Source organism: Paroedura picta, chromosome 16, assembly GCF_049243985.1.
Source record: "Paroedura picta isolate Pp20150507F chromosome 16, Ppicta_v3.0, whole genome shotgun sequence".
Lineage (NCBI taxonomy): Eukaryota > Metazoa > Chordata > Lepidosauria > Squamata > Gekkonidae > Paroedura > Paroedura picta.
The window spans coordinates 23,808,976-23,827,598 of record NC_135384.1 but is presented as its reverse complement, the minus strand read 5'-3'; the positions used below and the strand labels follow the sequence as shown (position 1 = coordinate 23,827,598).

Genomic DNA, 18,623 nt, shown 5'->3' with positions numbered 1-18,623 from the left:
GGCACTCACGAGGCAGAGTCAGATAGATCCAAACCTTGCAGGACACAAAAGATGTTCTGGGGCCTTGTGGAGGCATTCCCTCTTTTTGTGCACGGAGCTTTGCCTTCCAGGAAGCAGCAGAAAAGGTTCCTGATCTGTAGGGGCAGAGGCTGGGACTTAGGGGAGCGCCTGTGGCTTTGAACACAGAAGGTGCCAGGTTCAGTTCCCGACTTCTCCAGTTTTAAAAGGACGGCAGTAGATGATAGGAAAGACTTCCATCTGAGACCCTCAAGAGCTGCTGCCAGTCTGAACGGACAGTATTGACCTTCAAAGACCCCCGGTCTGATTCACTGTAAGGCAGCTTCATGCGTGTGACTGATAGCGTCTGGTTAGGGTTACCAGATCTGGGTTACGAGATACCTGGAGATTTTGGGGGTGGAGCCTGATTAGGGCGGGGTTTGGGGAGGGCAGGGCCTTCAGTGAGGCCTAGTCCCCTAGGGCAGGGATAGTCAACCTGTGGTCCTCCAGAGGTCTATGGACTACAATTCCCGTGAGCCCCTGCCAGCGTTTGCTGGCAGGGGCTCATGGGAATTGTAGTCCATAGACCTCTGGAGGACCACAGGTTGACTACCCCTGCCCTAGGGTCCACCTTCCCAAGCAGCCATTTTCTCCCGATGAATTGATTTCCGTTGCCTGGAGGTCAGTTGTCATAGTGAGATGTCTCCAGCCACCCCCTGGAGGTTGGCAACCCCATGCCTGGTTTTGAAAACCTACTGTGGCGGAAAAGCCCACAGAGAAATAAAATGATTCATTTCAGCAGTTGTATGGCCCAGTGGCCCTATCGGGATCAAGCCAATAGAGGAAGCTCTTAACCCAAGTAAATAACTGACCATTTTGATTCTGGCTCCTCACTGAGGAATTTATACAATCATAGAAACAGAGAGCTGGAAGGGGCCCTACAGGCCATCTAATCCCACCCAATGCAGGATCAGCTTAAAGCATCCAAGATAAGTATCTGTCCAACCACTGCTTGAAGACCATCAGTAAGGAGAGGTCACCACCTCCTTGCATGTGGTTTCTGCTGCCCTGTATGAATGGAGAAGGTATCTCAGAACTGCTTCCAGCAATGTTCAGTTCGTCTGGGAAGCCATCCACCCCAAATGTGGCTGCAAGAGATTCTGACAGGCTACAGACTCCAGGATCCTGCAGAAAGGACTTTTTCATCGTCTCCTACCTGAGCCTTTTCGCTGGAGATGCTGAGGATTGAACCTGGGCCCTTCTGGAAGCAAAGCCACCACCCCTTCCCTGGGTGCATATTTGGCCCAGACCATTTAAGCAGTATTATCACATGTGAGGAGTCTCTCCTACAATTAAGTTGGCCCGGGGTCCTTGGGGACCACTCTTTCAACCTGTTCTGCAGAGACTGCTTGGATTTCAAGTTGTCGTCCTGGGAAGATGGTTGTTTAACTAAAAAACAAATACATAAAAAGTCGAAGGGTGTTTGCATTTTGCCGTCCCGGTTTGCTGCTGTAAATTCAGCAATGCAAACCCGTTTCTAGAAAAGCAACTGACACCTAGTAGAATGCATGAGATGGGTGCTGGGTAAATCTGTTCTTTGGGGTTATTTGCATTTTGAAGACGAGGCTGTATCGGGTAATGTTTCTCAGCGGCGCTTTGGTTGAATTTCCGAAGTGTGGTGGCTGAGACAGCAGAAAAACAAATGCGGACTAGGATCGTGAGAGCAGCTTGCCAAAGTCTCAGAAGGCCCGTCCCCCCCCCACCACGCATGACCCAAGTCAGCTACCACGAGAAGACGGAGCTGGCCCATGGTTGCTCAAGGTTGAGTGTCAGTTCACCCCTCATTCCTTCTTCACTTCTTGAGTTGGAAATGCAACAGAGGCAGCCCTTGGAAATATTAGTCTTTACACTGGGAGGGTTGAGGGGTGTGTGTGTGTGTGAGTGTGAGTGTGAGGGTGGGGTCGTAGAGTGGTGGCTGTTAATCTGGGGTCAGCTACCATCTACTCCAGGGATTCTCAACCAGGGGTCTGTGAATCCCCAGGCGTCCGCAAATGCAGGAAGCGCATTGAAAGTGCATTCTCCAACGTGTGCAGAATGAGCGCAGTTACTTCGTCTGTTGCTCCCCGACCGAAATGACCCAACCTTGCTGATCTCATCAGATCTTGGGTGCTAAGCATGATTGGCCCAGCCATGGTGGCCACAGGAGAGCACCAAAGGTGAGCTGGCGGCACAGAGTGGCAGGGCAGCCCCCGAGGCAGCAGCCGGGGAGGAGGACGAGGAGGCCCGGTACTGACTGATCTATTGACCGGTACCAGTCTCCGGACCGGGGGTTAGGGACCGCTGTTGTATGCTACCCTGAGCTGGCTAGCTGGGAGGGCAGTATGTAAATCAAAGATATCCTTGGGCCAAGGTGAGCTGTATAAATTAAGTCTTCTTTGCTAGCCAGAAAGAGAGGGCTTAAAACCCTGCCTGTTCTCCCACTCCACCCCCAGTTTCCAAAACTCTGGGGGTGTAGAGTGCTTCTGGGGAGCGCATGCTTGTGAGGTTGTACTCCCAGTGCAGAAATGGGGAAGGGATAGCATTTAAGGATTTGAAGAGTTCCTCCAGCACTGTGGTATGACCTACTTCACAGGGTTGTTGTGAAGTCACAGGGCTGGCATCAGCATACCCTGAGGGGGGCAGCTGTCAGGGTCCAGGGCTTTTGGCAGAGCCTGCTACATCTCCCCCCCCCCCCATACTATTGTTAGCAATCCATGAATCTGGCTGCAATCCATGAATCTGGCTGCAGACCCTGCCAGGGAAGAAGGGTTGTGGGTGGCCATACAGTAGCGAGCCTGGGCAGTAAAGAAGAGGAGGGAGTGTTGGTTTTTATACCCCACCTTTCACTACCCAATGGAGCAGGGGTAGTCAAACTGCGGCCCTCCAGATGTCCATGGACTACAATTCCCAGGAGCCCCTGTCAGCATTCGCTGGCAGGGGGCTCCTGGGAATTGTAGTCCATGGACATCTGGAGGGCCGCAGTTTGACTACCCCTGCAATGGAGTCACAAAGCAGCTTACAATTGCCTCCCCTTCCTCTCCCAACAGGCAGCCTGGGGCTGAGAGAGCTCTGGCTGGGCTGCTCTGTGAGAACATCACTATCAGGACTGTGACGAGGCCAGGTTTACCCAGCTGGCTGCAGGTGGAGGAGCAGGGAATAAAACCTGGCTCGCCAGATTAGAAGCTTCTGCTTTTGACCTGTACACTGTTTTTGAAGGGCTTGCAGGCAGGGAAAGGTGGTAGAATCAGGTGAGGGCCATGCAGGTATATGGGAGGGATGGAGTGCATGAACAGCAGGCCTGATGATGGTGGGAAGGAGGCCCTGGGGAATCTCTGCCTAGGGCCCACCAAACCTGGAATTAGCCCTATACGAGGGCTAATATAAGGGGTGAACGGAGGATCATATATGCTGCCCCAAGTTTCCTGAAGGAAGGGGCAGGATAAAATCTCAGAAGATGCTAGAAAAGGTGAACGGGATAAACCCACCAAGGGACAACCTTCATCCAAAGAGTGAAATGGCACATGCAGGTACTTGCTTCCAAAAGAAATAAAGAGAAACTGAATTGCAACAATATCCTCACGTTTTACTGCCAGGTTTTCCTTTCCGCTCCCCTCCTCACAAATTTCATGCAGCGGCACCATTTCCCCCCCCCCGTCCCCGTCCCTGAATCCTCTAAATCAGGGATAGTCAACCTGTGGTCCTCCAGATGTCCATGGACTACAATTCCCATGAGCCCCTGCCAGCATTTGCTGGCAGGGGCTCATGGGTATTGTAGTTCATGGACATCTGGAGGACCACAGGTTGACTACCCCTGCCATAAACGTCATCCCTTCCCCTCTGTTTTTTGAACTAAGACCTTCAGGGCGGAAAACTGCAGATGGAGTCACAGCGGCTAGCTAGCAGGGCCACTGTGGCCTCACCCCTCATCTTGAATACCTTAAAGGGTGGTATTTGACTTCCGCCTGGCCTGGCCGTTTTCTCTCCCCGCACAAGCTCGGCTCCTCTGCCCACTCAGCCACGTGGAGATCGTAGATAACACTGCGGTTTCATGCTCTGATGTTTGGCCGTGCATGGGCTGATCCTGTTTACGAGGCAGGCTCTCCGCTCCTTCCACCCGCTGCTTCTGTAGAGTCAAACTTCCCCTTGTCTCGCAGAAACCACACCAAGAGCCCTCCGTTCCATTTGAGGGGGGGGGAGAGGGGGGAGATGGAGGGGACTAGGGAAGGGGAGGACTTGAGGGGCCCACATTTTTGTAGGTGCTAATGTGAGAGGGAAGGCAGCGTATTGTTGCTCGGTCTCATCAGATCTGGAAAGCTATGCAGGATCTTTATTTGGATGGGAGGCCACAGAGCATGGCAGTGGCCAACCATGCCTCACTGTCCATGAAAGCCCTTCACGGGGGGTCACCACAAGATGCAGAAATGAGGGTAGTTGTGTGGGTCTGCAGGAGAACAGCCACGTTCTGGCAGCAGACGCTGGAGTCGTAGCTCAATAAAATCAGAGTCCAGTAGCCCCTTTAAGACCAACAAAGATTTATTCAAGGCGTGAGCTTTCGAGTGCAAGCACTCTTCCTCAGACTGTGATCTTCTTACATGACAGGGAATATATAGCAAAAATCAATTATGTTACAACCAAATGCCGCCTATCTGTCGTAGCTGTATGGTTTTGTAGTTGAATCTGCAGCATGATGTGAAACGTCGAGAAATAAATATAAAGACCCAATTGTCACTGGTATTTTAAAGTATATTGTAAATATTGATTTTAACACCCTAAAGTCCTTGCGATGTCAGACCTTTTTAATCTTTTATACTATTATTATTATTATTGTTTCCTCTCTTTTTGAATTGCTTCAGTTTTTAATTGCAAGTATATTTGAATTTTGGCCTGAGTGACTGAAAAATAAAGATTGTATTGTATTGATAGGTAAATATATTTTGCATCCTTTAAATGCAGCTTATAGGGAAAGGGCTGATTTGATGACTTGGTCACAGTTCAGCCCACTGCTGCTGGTCACTTCTGCGCACTATTCAGAAGGTTCCTGGTTCAGTCCCCGGCCTCTCCAGGGAAAAGGATCAGTAGTGGGTGACGGGGGAAACCTCGGCCTGAGGCCCTTGGGGTGCTGTGGTAGATCTCAGAAGACAAGGCCGATTTTTGAGGTCTGACTAACTAGAAAAGTTTCATGTGTTCAGGGCAAGGTGTCAGGTCAGCAGTGCCTGGGCTCCCTCCCCTTCCCACCTATGCTTTTGAGATTAGATCAAACATTGTGCATAACCTTTTCTCAATCGCTGCCCTGTGCTCCATATCAGATTTTGAGGTTTCACAGCCGCTGACTAGAACTTTCCTGGACATTGATGGTTCATGCCCTGGCCTTGCAGATTGTGTGTTTCCTAAAATATACATGTTGTTTTCTTTTGATCTTACGGGTGTTTATTGGAATCCAGTTAATGAAAATAATGCTAAACAAATGAGGTTGGGGGCTGTAAATGAGGCTGTAAATGAGGTTACAGCTTTGCTTGGAGTATTCCCCCCCCTCCGTTCAAAAAACGGAGGGGAAGGCATAAGGTGTAGAGGATTTGGGGGGTGGGGTGAGGTCAGAATGGTGCCACTGGATTAAATTTGTGAGGACGGATGCGGAAAGGAGAATCTGACAGTAAAACGTGAGGAATTTGTTGCAGTTTAGTTTCTCTGTTTCTTTTGGAAGTGAGAGATGCTTTCTTGGTTGCTCAATGAGCCCCCTCCCTTGTTTTGCTCATCTCTCTCTCTCTCTGTCTTTGTTTTGGCCATGGGATATAGAATGCCTGGCTAACATATGGGTTTCTCTGTATGACTATGAATGTTATATTTTAAAATATCATAAGGCCGCTGATTAAAGGGTGTCAGGTTCCAATAGTACAGAGGTACTGCTTTGTTTAATAAAACCAGCCAGTCTTGAAAATGCTACTTTCATGTTTATACATTTGTTTTATTTACATATGCCGTGTTTTTGTTTAATAAGCACCTAAGTCATTCCAGAATGTAGCTACAAATGCAATAATAAAAGCAACTCCAGCCTATAAAACATTGCAAGCCATGAAGAAGAAGAAGAAGAAGAAGAAGAAGAAGAAGAAGAAGAAGAAGAAGAAGAGTTGGTTCTTATATGCCACTTTTTTTCTGCTCGAAGGAGTCTCAGAGTGGCTTACATTCACCTTCCCTTCCGCTCCCCCCACAACAGACACCCAGTGAGGTAGGTGAGGCTGAGAGAGCCCTGCTATTCCTGCTCGGTCAGAATAGCTTTAATCAGTGCTGTGGCTAGCCCAAGGTCACCCAGCTGGCTGCATGTGGAGGAGGAGTGGGGAATCAAATCCGTTTTGCCAGATTGGAAGTCAGTGCTCCTAAACACTACACCAAGCTGGCTCTTAAGTAGCAGCAAATGGCAAAATGATCATTGGCTTTATTTTATTATATTTTAGTTTGCCCTTCCTTCAAAGAACTTGACAAAGAAGGCAAAATCCATCATCAAAACTCTGACCTTCCTCTTGTGCTGCTGAGATTCAACCTAAAAATACAAATCGCCTGTCTCATTGGTGACCAGGGATCTCTGAAATTTATCACCCTAGTTCTCCCTCACCATAGTAGACTCATGTACAGCAACCCTGTGAGGTTAGATCAACTGAGAGAGAATGACTGGCCCAAAGTGAGGTTCATTAATAGAGATTTGCATCTGGACTTTCTTGATCTTATCTTCCAGTGAAAAACGGGATGTGATGTCATGATTTCGGGCATGCCACTCTAGGATTTTCCACAACTCTGTGGTTAGCAGGAACTTTCCCGCAATTCTTATTCGCCCTCCCATATGCCAGTTCAACTGGGCAAGAACCCCTCCCGTTATTTTTCTCGTGTTGGCCTTTGAGATGCCAGCAGGCAGTGGAGGAGATGTTCTGGCATCCCTATCCATATTGCATGGACAAACCAAATGAAATCTATAACGCCTGTTATTTTTCTCCCTATATCCTGTGGAATAAAGGTCAGCACAGCTCTGCTAAAATTTTGAAATTTGATATCCTGGCTCAGCTAAGACACGAGAACAGCAAAATCTCAGAGACTCGCCCCTTTCCTTTCCCAAATGAGCAAACCACAATTTGCTCCTTCATTAAAAGCCGAGAGTAATAATCATTTAAAAATAGGCTGATGCTGAAACCAGATATCCCAGCAGCTAAATGGATATTAGACACATTTTAGGGGACTGTGTTCTTACTAATCAAATGCTAAACCCCAAAGAACAGAACAGACCTCCATATACGATAATACTGTATTTGTCACAATTTATGTTGTATTTAATAAAAACACAAGAGCTCGGTGCTTTTATTGTAAAATCCGAGTTCCACAACAGAAACTGGGAATCATTAAACAAAGCACTGAAGTTATCTGATAACCAGATATTCTGGAGAACTCTGACAAATAACAAACAAGCTAAATAAAACTGTATGTCCTGTTCCAGCTTCCAAGTGGACCGACCATTTTTGCCCATTGTTTACATTACCGCCTTCACTAGACCCTCAGCTGTCCATTGGACAATCCTCTTCCTTTCCCTGTTGGCCAAGCGTTGAACCTGCTGAGATTTCTGAACTGATAAAATCTTATTCTATGATTCTATGACTCAAACCCCCCCCCCCCCCACTTCCCAAAATGGCCAATGATGGGCCTGGAGGGGGTAGGAAGGGGACGGGCGTGTCCACAGCTCTGCTTCCCAACCATATTCTGCAGGATTGTGCCACTTCTGGGGTTTCTCGAAGCCTGAAAAATGTTTTTTCAACAGCAAGGCTGGCATAGGGATAAGAGTTCTGACCCAGGTTGCTCAGAACCGGAAGAATGCATTGAAGGAATCCAATGTGAAACTTGAAAAACCGACTCAATTAAACTGTAAAGGAGTGCTTAATTTCCTTATGGAAGAACGGAGATGCCAGGAACCATCCTTGCTTATAAGCCGCTCACACCCTCCTTATCTTAACTGTGCATACATAAACTTTGCCTCCTCAAAGGACTGCCTAGGGGGAGAGGGGGGAACCGGACCCTGCCCAGAGCCAGAGACATTTTTTTTTCCAAAAAATGAAGTTCCATCAAGGGTTTCTGAGCCTCTTGAGCAAAGTGCACCGAAGCCTTCTCTGCTCCCAGTGTTCTGTGGATCGGGGCCAGGAAATGCAAAGTCTGTGGTTGCCTCTATTTCTAGGTGAACTTTAACTCAACCAAGCATGTAGGCAGACCACACAGTTATATATTTTGTGCTGGTGGTTGCAGTTGGGACTATGAAACCACGGGTGCAGCAACTCCACAGGTATTAAAAGCTCTCTCCCCTCCACCCCCATGACGTTGAGGGCTAGGTATATCTTGTTTCTAAGAGCACGAGTGCCGTAGATCAGTGGCCTTTAACCTTTCCAGATGTAGGATTCACTGATCTACAAGCTCATGACAGGAAGTCATGTGACATTGAAGTCATGCACGGGTGGGGGGGGGAACCCACCAGCGCTATAAATGCAGGTAGAGAATCAAAAACATCTAGGGGTCAGGAAACACGAGTGAGGCACTGGGGGTGTATACGAGGGAGGAACAAGTCAAGGGGCAGATCCAGGGAGGAGTCCTCATCATAACTGGGCAACTTCGCCACAGGATCTTGCTGTTCCTTTCAACACGCATGAAAAGGGCAGCAGGGAACGTGGAACCCCCGTGTTCTGCGTGCATGGCACGTCTTTCCAGAAGGCAGCAAAAGATGGCTGCTCCGTGGCCTGTCCCGTCTTGTCCTCACCTTATGGAATGTTTAATGTTTCCCACATTTTTCTACTGTTCCATGTTGCTTGTTGTTTCCCTTCATTCATTATTGTTCATCTAAGTTATCTGTATTGTTTCTGTTCTATGTGGACCGCCCTGAGCCTTAAATAAATAAATATCTGAGCAATAGGTACAGCTAAGATTGGAATAGCACACCTGGTAACACATCCAAATAGCAGCAAATTGGCATACAGATGACAAAGAAACAAACAACAGGTCAGATAGGAAGGGGGGAATATATCCCCTCTTTTGCCATTTCAAGGGGGCTTACGGTGCCCCTTGACCTTGACCTTATCACAGCCACTGTTGCTTAGTGGATAGAGTTATTCACTCGCATCCTGGAGACCCAGGTTTCAACACCACGTTGGCCACAGAAGCTTTCTCGGCTAACTATTTGCCAGTCATAACCTCTCACCTTTGACCTACCTCACAGGGTTGTTGTAAGGATGGGCAAATAATGTGAGCTGCTTTGGGTCCCCACCAGAGAGAAAGGTGCTTGGTATCAATCTAATTATGCTTGCTGCTTCCCACCTCCCATTTGAATTACTGGGAGAAGGGATAGGTTTTTAAATATTTTTTCTGCTGTTCTTCTCTTTTACATTGTTCATTTGGATGCTGATGTTTTTATGTTTGGGGTTTTAATGGGGCTTTATTCAGACTAATGTAACCCACCATAAGCCACTGGGAATAGCGGGCAATAAATCTAAATACAATAACAATAAAAATAACAATCACTCTTCTTGTTACTTGATCTGGTATCGTTGCAGCTCTTTGGATCCTGTTCATTCCGTATTCAAACAGTTAACCTTGTTTGCAAGAAGCTCAAGCAGGGGTTGGTGGAAGGGGCTGTCCGGGTCACCGGGTGGTCAAGACAAGGTGGTTTACCTCTGAGCAGCCATTCTCAGCTCCCTTGGTGGTCACACAGAAAACTGTCTTATTCTGAATCACTGCAAGGCATCATGGTCTAATCAGACTGGGACCGTGCCAGGGTCTCACACCAAGGTCTTTCACACTAGCCACTGCCTGATCTTTAAACTGGAGGTGCCAGGGATTGAACCTGGGATGTTCTGCATGTTGAGTAGATGTTCTATCACTGAGGCATAGACCCCTTTTTAAAAAAATCCGAATTGATTCCGTACTGAGCCACATTTGACTCCAGAGCTGTAGCTGGCAGACCCCTAGGCTTTGAAGGTCAAATTGATGAAGCAGCTAGAAAAACATGCTTCATCTAAGCTGCTCATTTTTAGGTATCTCTCCACCATCTGATAAATTAGCATTCTATTTCTCTCACCTTGTTATTCCCCAAAAACGCAGGGCTTTTATGCTTGCCAGGTTTAATATCCTGCCATCAGCAGTTATGGCAGGGAGATTTCAGAAGATTCCTTACATACAGACGCTGCCCATGGAAACAAGGTTCTATGGAAACCATACAGCATGTCTTTTTTACTGCCCCATATACGATGCCATTCTGGCTAAAGCTCTAAACTCACTCCTAATTAAACACATTGGCTACTCTGATAATTGCAGGGTACAGTTCCTTCTCTCCAATAAGGATCCCGATACAATTGATAAAGTGGCTAAATTCTTACAAATGGCAATTAAGCGGCGTGAACTTAAGAACTAGTTGACTGTATTCTGATTTGTCTTATGTTTTTATGCCAATAAAGGTGGTTGTTGTTGTTGAAGGTCAAGTTGAATTGTGCCTAGATGCCCACTAGAAGACAGAACAGTTGTTCAGTATGGGAATGATCAATTCCTTCTGTTCCGTCCTTGTTACCAGTCTGGGAGTCGCATTCTGGAACAGCTGAATTTTCCAAACACCTTTCAGAGGCAGCTCCAGCCCAGGTATATTAGAATAGTCCAAAACAGGGGTCACCAGGACATGACCGTTCTTGCCCCAAAAGGTGCACAACCAGCCTTACCTCCTGTTGTCACCTGTAAATTCAAGTGAAATGCTGGTTCCAGGAACACAGACCACAAGCCTGAATTGTCAGGGTTTTTAAAATCCCAGACAGGCTGTTCTGTCTTAAACAATTTGTCATGTATACCCATTTATGTATTCAATATCTCCTTTTCCTGAAGTGCTTACTGTTCCCTTCTCTCGTGTATTCAATTATTTTTTATTATTTCCTCTGAAAGCCTACGTACTAAGCTGACCTCCTTGAATAAGTGAAAGCGTTTGCATGTACCCAACAAGCCTATGAGCTGGAAATAGTTTCTTTTAAGGCACAGATTTTAAACATTAAAAAGAAGCAGCAGCAGCAGTGTTGGTTTTTATACCCTGCTTTTCACAACTCAAAGGAGCCTCAAAGCGGCTTAGTCACCCTTCCTTCCACTCCCCACAACAGACACCCTGTGAGGCAGGTGGGGTTGAGGGCACTCTGACAGAACTGCTCTGCAAGAACAGTTCTAACAGAACTGTGACTAGCCCAAGGTCACCCAGCTGGCTGCATGTGGAGGAGTGGGGAATCAAACCCGGCTCTCCAGATTGGAGGCTGCGGCTCTTAACCACGACACTAAACTGGCTCTCACCTTTCTGGATGGATTACTGGTTGTCGCTGGTTTATAAAGATGTCATTTTTAGTTTGTATTTTATTTATTGTGCATGTTCTTATTTGAAGCCAGTTTCTGCTCCCCATTGGGATAGATCGGAAATGCCATATATACATTATGTAAATGAATTAAATTTGGAGATCAGCGGAAATGCTATATATGCGTCACCCCAAGGGTCAGACATGACCTGGTGCTTGCACATGGGATACCTTTACCTTTTTTAATGAATTAAATTTGGAGATCAGCAGGGAAAGGAGGACAGGGCACTTCAAAAGCCGGGGGTCTTGCAGTGCTACCCTAAGTAAAGCTCCACCCTTCTAATTCTGTTGAGGTCAATGGGCTTAGAAGGATATTAATGCTGTGTAGGACTCCCCTGTTGGAGAAGACGACCTGGGAGAACATTTTGTACACTGTTTTGCTCCAGAACTGGAGGCAAATTCCTCTCTGTCCTCTTAAAAGTGGAACTGTTGTCGGTAGGAGGCCTTCCCTCGACCCATTTGAGACCAGATTGCCTCTTTGTTTTGTTTTGGATGTGTTTGTCAAGCGATAGAGGTCATCTGCAATTGGACTTTTCAAGGCATTTCATTTCCTGGCCTATCAGAATCTCTCAATGAAAACTTCGAAATGTTGGGAGGAACAGTTACACCCTTGGGGAGAGGGGGGGTCGGGGAGACTGCATTGTCCTGTCTAACTTGGGGGTGAAAAAGAATCCAATTTAATTTTCTTTTGGCAGAACTGAATAATTTATTTCTTTCTTTTTTCTTTAGCCCTCTCAGAATCATTGAAGAGACAATTGGTGAAAAACCCATAGCAAGGGAATAGCTGTCTCGTATAGTTAGGTGTACCCCGTCTGCCCTGTCCCCCCCTTGTCACAGCCATTCAGTTTAACTCCATGGTTCCTTCAGCAAAAGATGTCCTCCTGCTGATACGCCTTTGGTAACCTCGGGAGACAGGGTCTCCATTCTCATAAACGTACCCAATATGTTCTTTCAAGGTGACACTGAAGTTCAGAGTAAGACTTTTGTGAGAGTTGATGGTTTTGTCAGGGCGTTGATGGGCAGAGGGTCAGACCCTCGAGGGAGAAAAGAGTCTCCTCTCTTTGTGCCCGTGTTGTCATGTTCATAAAGCTGGACTTCTAGATCCTTCTCTTAGCTGTGGCGTACCTGAACTCGGACAGGAAGCCGTGCTGCGTTAGGCAGCCTGAATTCTGGAGAGAGTGTTGTTTTGGGGGTATGAGAGAATTAGCGGTGCTTTGAAATGGACATTGATAAGTTGGGAAGGAGTCATCAGAACGATTAACCACTGGGAAAAGAACCTACCTGTCATCAAGGTGTATTGAGCAAATAATCTCAGCCTTAGACAGAAGCTAGAGGAAGAAGCCTACCAAATCTTGCCTTTCAGCAATGTTCCTCCCCAGCCCCACCCCTCGCTGGCCGCCATTTTGGTTGTTTTCTTCATAAGTGTGCAGGTTCCGTGATCTTTTTAGTGCCTTCTCCTTGGGTTCTACTCATAGACTCTGGAGGAGGAGGTTAGAGACCTGTGGAATATTGAGAAGTATAATGCACTGTCCCCATCAAAAAAGCCCTTTTAAAGCCACACCAAGAGCCTCTTGTGGCGCAGAGTGGTAAGGCAGCTGTCTGAAAGCTTTGCCCATGAGGCTGGGAGTTCAATCCCAGCAGCTGGCTCAAGGTTGACTCAGCCTTCCATCCTTCCGAGGTCGGTAAAATGAGTACCAGCTTGCTGCTGGGGGGTAAACGGTAATGAGTGGGGAAGGCCCTGGCAAACCACCCCGTACTGAGTCTGCCATGAAAACGCTACAGGGCGTCACCCCAAGGGTCAGACATGACTCGGTGCTTGCACAGGGGATACCTTTACCTTTAAAGCCACACACAATGCAAACTGAGCTGCTGAGCGGAGGAGAAGGAGATTGGAGGTTCGCCGCTGGGGAGGGAATGTTTTAAGGGGTATGGTTTTAGTATTTTACTATGTGGTTTTATTATTGCAACTCGCTGTGAGCTGGCCTTCTGAGAGCGGCGAGTAATAAATCAAATAATAAATAAGTAAGTAAGAAAGTGCGACTGGGTTATTGACCAAAAGCATCCACTATCATGGCTTGTCTGGTTTCATCGTTGGGGACCACCTAGAAAGTTGCAAGTCAGTGTAGAAGATGAACATGATAGAGTTGACACAGTCTACCCCACCAGCAGCCTTCTAGTGCCTTGTTTATACCTCTGGGCCTTCCCTTTCTCTCCCTGTTCTCCAGAGTGAACCTGGCTCTTGCCTATACGGAGCTCACGGAGGAGCTGTGCCGTCTGAGGAGCCTGAGTTCTCTGCAAAGCCAGATTCTCCGGACGCTTATGCAAGAGCAGGCTGTCAGTGGTGGTGAGTAAGGGGGGGGGGGAGAGAGAGAGAAGAGAAGGAGGTGGGAATTGGGTTGCCAACCTCCAGGTTTAGAACAATCCCAGAAGCACTGGGAAACCAATATGGCAATAAAATATCCAAATTAGACTTATATAGAGTCGTCTATTTATTTTCCTGGGCTCCAAGATCACTGCAGATGGGGACTGCAGCAAAGAAATTAAAAGACGCTTGCTCCTGGGGAGGAAAGCTATGGCAAATCTAGACAGCATCCTAAAAAGCAGAGACATCACCCTGCCGACAAAAGTGCGTTTAGTCAAGGCTGTGGTCTTCCCAGTTGCGATGTATGCATGCGAAAGTTGGACCATAAGGAAGGCCAAGCGTCAAAGAATTGAGGCTTTTGAACTCTGGTGCTGGAGAAGACTCTTGTGGGTCCCTTGGACTGCAAGGCGAACAAACCGGTCAGTCCTAGAGGAGATCAGCCTGGACTGCTCCTTAGAAGGCCAGATCCTGAAGATGAAACTCAAATACTTTGGCCACCTCATGAGAAGGAAGGACTCCCTGGAGAAGAACCTAGTGCTGGGAGCGATCGAGGGCAAAAGAAGAAGGGGACGACAGAGAATGAGGTGGCTGGATGGAGTCACTGAAGCAGTAGGTACAAACTTAAACGGACTCCGGGGAATGGTAGAGGACAGGAAGGCCAGGATGATCATTGTCCATGGGGTCATGATGGGTCGCACACGACTTCGCACCTAACAACAACAACAAAGAGTCGTCTCTCTTCAGTAATTCTTTTATTCTTATTTCACACAACGCGTTTCGCCTGAAGTGCCACAAGCTAAGTTTAGCTATTGTATGACCTTAGACTCTATCAAGAGAGTCCTTAATATGTTGAAGTTGGTCCTTAAATATAAAATATAAAGAGATTCCTTAATAAGTTGAAGTTGGTCCTAAAATATAAAAACCGTCCCTTGACAAAGCTATAAGGCGAAACGCGTCGGGACTTGTGTGAAATAAGAATAAAAATATTACTGAAGAGAGACGAGTCTATATAAGTCCAATTTGGATATCTTCTTGCCATATTGTGTGTGTCTGGATTGTTCTATATTTGTTTCTTCACTGGGACCCACCCCTCCCAGCTCATTATTTTAACTTCCGGGTTTGACATTGAGACCTCTCGATATGACAACTGACCTCCAAACTACAGAGGTCAGTTCGCCTGGAGAAAAAGGCTGCCTTGGAGGGGGGATTCTATGGTCTTATAGCTTGCAGAGGTCCCCGACTTCCCCAAACTCACATTATCCACATGGCCCTTGGCCACCCAAGACCCTGGAGAGCCACGGTCAGTCAAAGGCAGACAGTAACGGCCCTTGATAGATTGAGGGCCGGGCAGTCTGTGGTAGCTTCACGGGTCCCTCCTAACTCTCCCTTCACCAGAGGAATCTTCCTTCCACAAGGGCCCATTGCCAGTCCCTTGTTGCCTGTGCCAGCCCTCGCTCGGTTCAGCCTTTGCTCAGCCCTCACTCCGAAACGACTTCTGGTCACAAAGGAAACACCCTGAACATAGACCAGAGGTGTAAGCCTTGCTGTTGCATCATGGGTGTTCCAATAGCTTCACGGCGTTGTAGATGAGGTGAGTGGTTTGGATGCCCGGGCCATCGATGGAAGACAGACGGCAAAGTGTTAGTTCTCCTGCCACCTTGGAACCTCTGTTCTTCCTCGGAGTGACGCTGTGATTCTTCTCTTGCTCCTGTTCCTTTCCAGGGCACCGTCATTCTCCCCATTCCCAGCACCACTCTCCTGCTCAGCAACGCCGCTCCCCAGCGCCCCAGTGCAGCTCCCCAGCCCAGCAAGGGAGGCCGTCCGTCCCCCAGTGCCAGTCGCCGGCCCTGCAAAGACGGTCTCCGGCACCGCCCTGCCAGTCCCCTGCACACCAGCGCCGCTCCCCAGCTCCGCCTCCTTGTCAGTCGCCCGCCTCGCAGCGCCGGTCTCCGGCTCCGCTGTCCAGCCAGGGTCCCGGCCAGCAGCGCTGCTCGCCGGCCTCAAACTGTCCTTCCTCTGCCGTCACCTCGCAGCACAGAGCTTTGGGCGGCGAGAGAAGCATCCTGGATCTGGGCTACGCCAAGCCCTCCAGCCACCACATCAAAGCAAGCTTCCAAGGGCGCCGGAGCTACTCGGAGGTGAGCGACGCGGCTGTGTACCAGCAGAGCCGCTCTCTCTGGCTGCAGCCGGAAGCGTCCACCTTACCAAAGCACCGTCCCTACGGCGACGTTTACGCCCGAGACGCCTTCGAAGAGCACCTGCGCTTTGAGAAGCAATCCTCCGACGAAGACGACTGGGCCCTCCCGAGTCCCCCCAGCCCCGAAGCCGGGGGAATCCGCTGCGCCTCTTTCTGTGCAGGGTTCCCCATCCCCGATGCTTCCACGCACCGGACCGATGCCTCGTACCCCAGGGCTGAACACGCTCAGTCCTGGCCCTCAATCAACGTAAGCATCCTGCGGTTCTGTGGTTCTTCTGGGCTGGGCCCCCATCTGGATTGTCATACGAAGCCCCCCAATCACTCGGAGAATATTGACGTACGGTATGCTGGTGGGGAGGGGAAGGGTTGGCTTATGAGCTCTCGCAACCAAGATCCTTGAAGACTGATGAGCTATTGCAGCCTGAGCATTTGTGGAACAAAATCTGGTCTAGTCGTAGTAATAATGGGGTAGTAAAGGAGCAGGGCTGTCCATTGGGTTTTCATGGCAAAGATACTGGAGTGGCTTGCCATTTCCTTCTCCGGTGGATCACCTTTTGTCAGAGCTCTCAGCTATGACCTGTCCGTCTTGGGTGGCCCTGCACGGCAAAGCTCATAGCTGGCTTCTCTAGCCACCATGGTGCAGTGGTTGAAAATGGCAGCCTGTAATATGGAGAATCGGGTTTGAATCCCCACTCCTCCACATGCAGCCAACAGAGTGACCTTGAGCCAGTCACAGTTCTCTCAGAGCTCTCTCACCTACCTCACAGGGTGTCTGTTAAGGGGAGAGGAAGGGAAGGCCATAGTAAGCTTTGTTGAGATTCCTTCGAGTTGTGAAAAATGGGGCATAAAAACCAGCTCTTATTCTAAATTAAGCAAGTAAGGGAATAGGCAAGCAGAGATTATTCAGAGCAGAAATGAGATCCGGTCAGAAGAGTGCAAGATCCAGTCAGAACGGGTATGAGTTACTTCTGTTTTGTGATAAGAGGCAGTGTGGTGTAGTGGTTACACTGGGCTAGACCTTGGAGACTCAAGTTTGAATCCCCGCCTGTGCCACAGAAGCTGCCTGGGGGACTGTGTGCCATTTTCTCAGCCTAACCCACCTCATAGGGTTGTTGTGAGGATAAAATGAAAGGAGTGGAGAACGATGTCAGCCACTTTGAGTCCTTCTTGGGGAGAAAGGCAGAGTCTAAGCGCACTTAAATAAAGGCAAAGTGACACCGCAAAATACACAATACAAAATACAAAACTTGTAAGGCATAACAATTGCTTTTTGTAACTAGCCAGCTAGCTAGTTCAACTCCCAGTCCCAGCTCTTCCCGAATCCGATCTTAGAACAAAGATTGAGTCTAACAAAGTTCTGTTCAAGGTGTAAGCTTTCATGTGCAAGCACACTTCATCAGATACAGCGAAAAGGAATTTTTTCAGAGAGCAGATGTGTAAGTGCTAGGAAGGGCTAGCTAGTGTCAAGATGCATAGTTAAGAAGAAGAAGAGTTGGTTCTTATATGCCGCTTTTTCTCTACCCGAAGGAGTCTCTAAGGGGCTTCCAGTTGCCTTCCCTTTCCCCACAACAGGCACCCTGTGGGGTGGGTGAGGCTGAGAGAGCCCTGTTTTGCTTGGTCAGAACAGCTTTATCAGTGCTGTGGTGAGCCCAAGGTCACCCAGCTGGCTGCATGTGGGGGAGCGCAGAAGCAAACAGAAGCAAACCTAGCTCACCAGATTAGAAATCCGCGCTCCTAACCACTACACCAAACTGTGATTACAGCTGAGACTGGATTAAGGCACTTAACTCTTGGTAGCCCTTCCTGGAAATTAACGCCCCTTTCCCTACCTTTATGTAAGGGTTGAGGACATTCTGTTTCACTGTATCTGAAGAAGTTGCACGTACACAAAAACTGCTTGCTTGAATAAACCTTTGTTGGTCTTAAGGGTCCCCCGGGGCTCAAACCGTTCTGTTGCTTCAGACATGGCTACCCACCTGAGCCAGATCTGATTGTGTTGGGCTTTCAGGTGAATTCCGGCTCAGCGTCTTCATGCTGGAGTCTCCCCTTTGAAACTTTTTCACTGAAGTATGAAAACTCTCAAGGCTATTACAGGATGCTGCTCCAGACATTTCGACAAGCTTCAACAAAAGAGTTTCAGAGGGAGATTCCTTCACGAAGGGGCTGCACGCAATTTCATTCATGGTTTGACTCTGTCTTACTTAACTTCGAGAAGAATGAAGAGTAGTTGATTCACGACAGGGACAGATGATACTTCTTTCATTCTGTTAATGTTACAGTGCCAGTTTATCTCTGATTGGATCTTTTAGAAGAGTTGGGTTTTATACCCTGCTTTTCTCTACCTGAAGGAGTCTCAAAGAGCCTTTCCGCTGCCTTCTCCACAATAGGCCCCCTGCGTGGTAGGTGGGACTGAGAGAGCTCTGAGAGAACTGTGACTGGTCAAAGGTGATCCAGCAGGCTTCATGTGGAGGAGGAGTGGGGAATCAAATCAGGTCCACCGCTCTTAACCGTTGCACTACACTGGCTCTCATTTACTCTTGACTGGATCTTATTGTCATTGGTTCTCTACCTAAATAAACAGTTGAATCCCATGGAAGATTTCCATGTGTGCTAACAGTCCTTCTGCAAGTTCTAA

The 18,623-nt window shown here is 48.1% G+C and overlaps 1 protein-coding gene across 2 annotated transcripts in view; it reads left to right on the top strand.

Annotated features, from left to right (window-relative positions):
- The window catches only part of TBKBP1 (TBK1 binding protein 1), a 70,264-nt gene that overhangs the window by 42,584 nt on the left and 9,057 nt on the right, over positions 1–18,623 (top strand). The window contains exons 8-9 of one of the 2 annotated variants that reach the window (XM_077313112.1): positions 13,655–13,773; positions 15,514–15,929. In XM_077313112.1, coding sequence (XP_077169227.1) covers positions 13,655–13,773; positions 15,514–15,929 — 535 coding nt within the window. Of the gene's footprint in view, positions 1–13,654; positions 13,774–15,513; positions 16,236–18,623 lie in introns of both variants that reach the window. The other variant, XM_077313111.1, reaches the window with a different exon arrangement.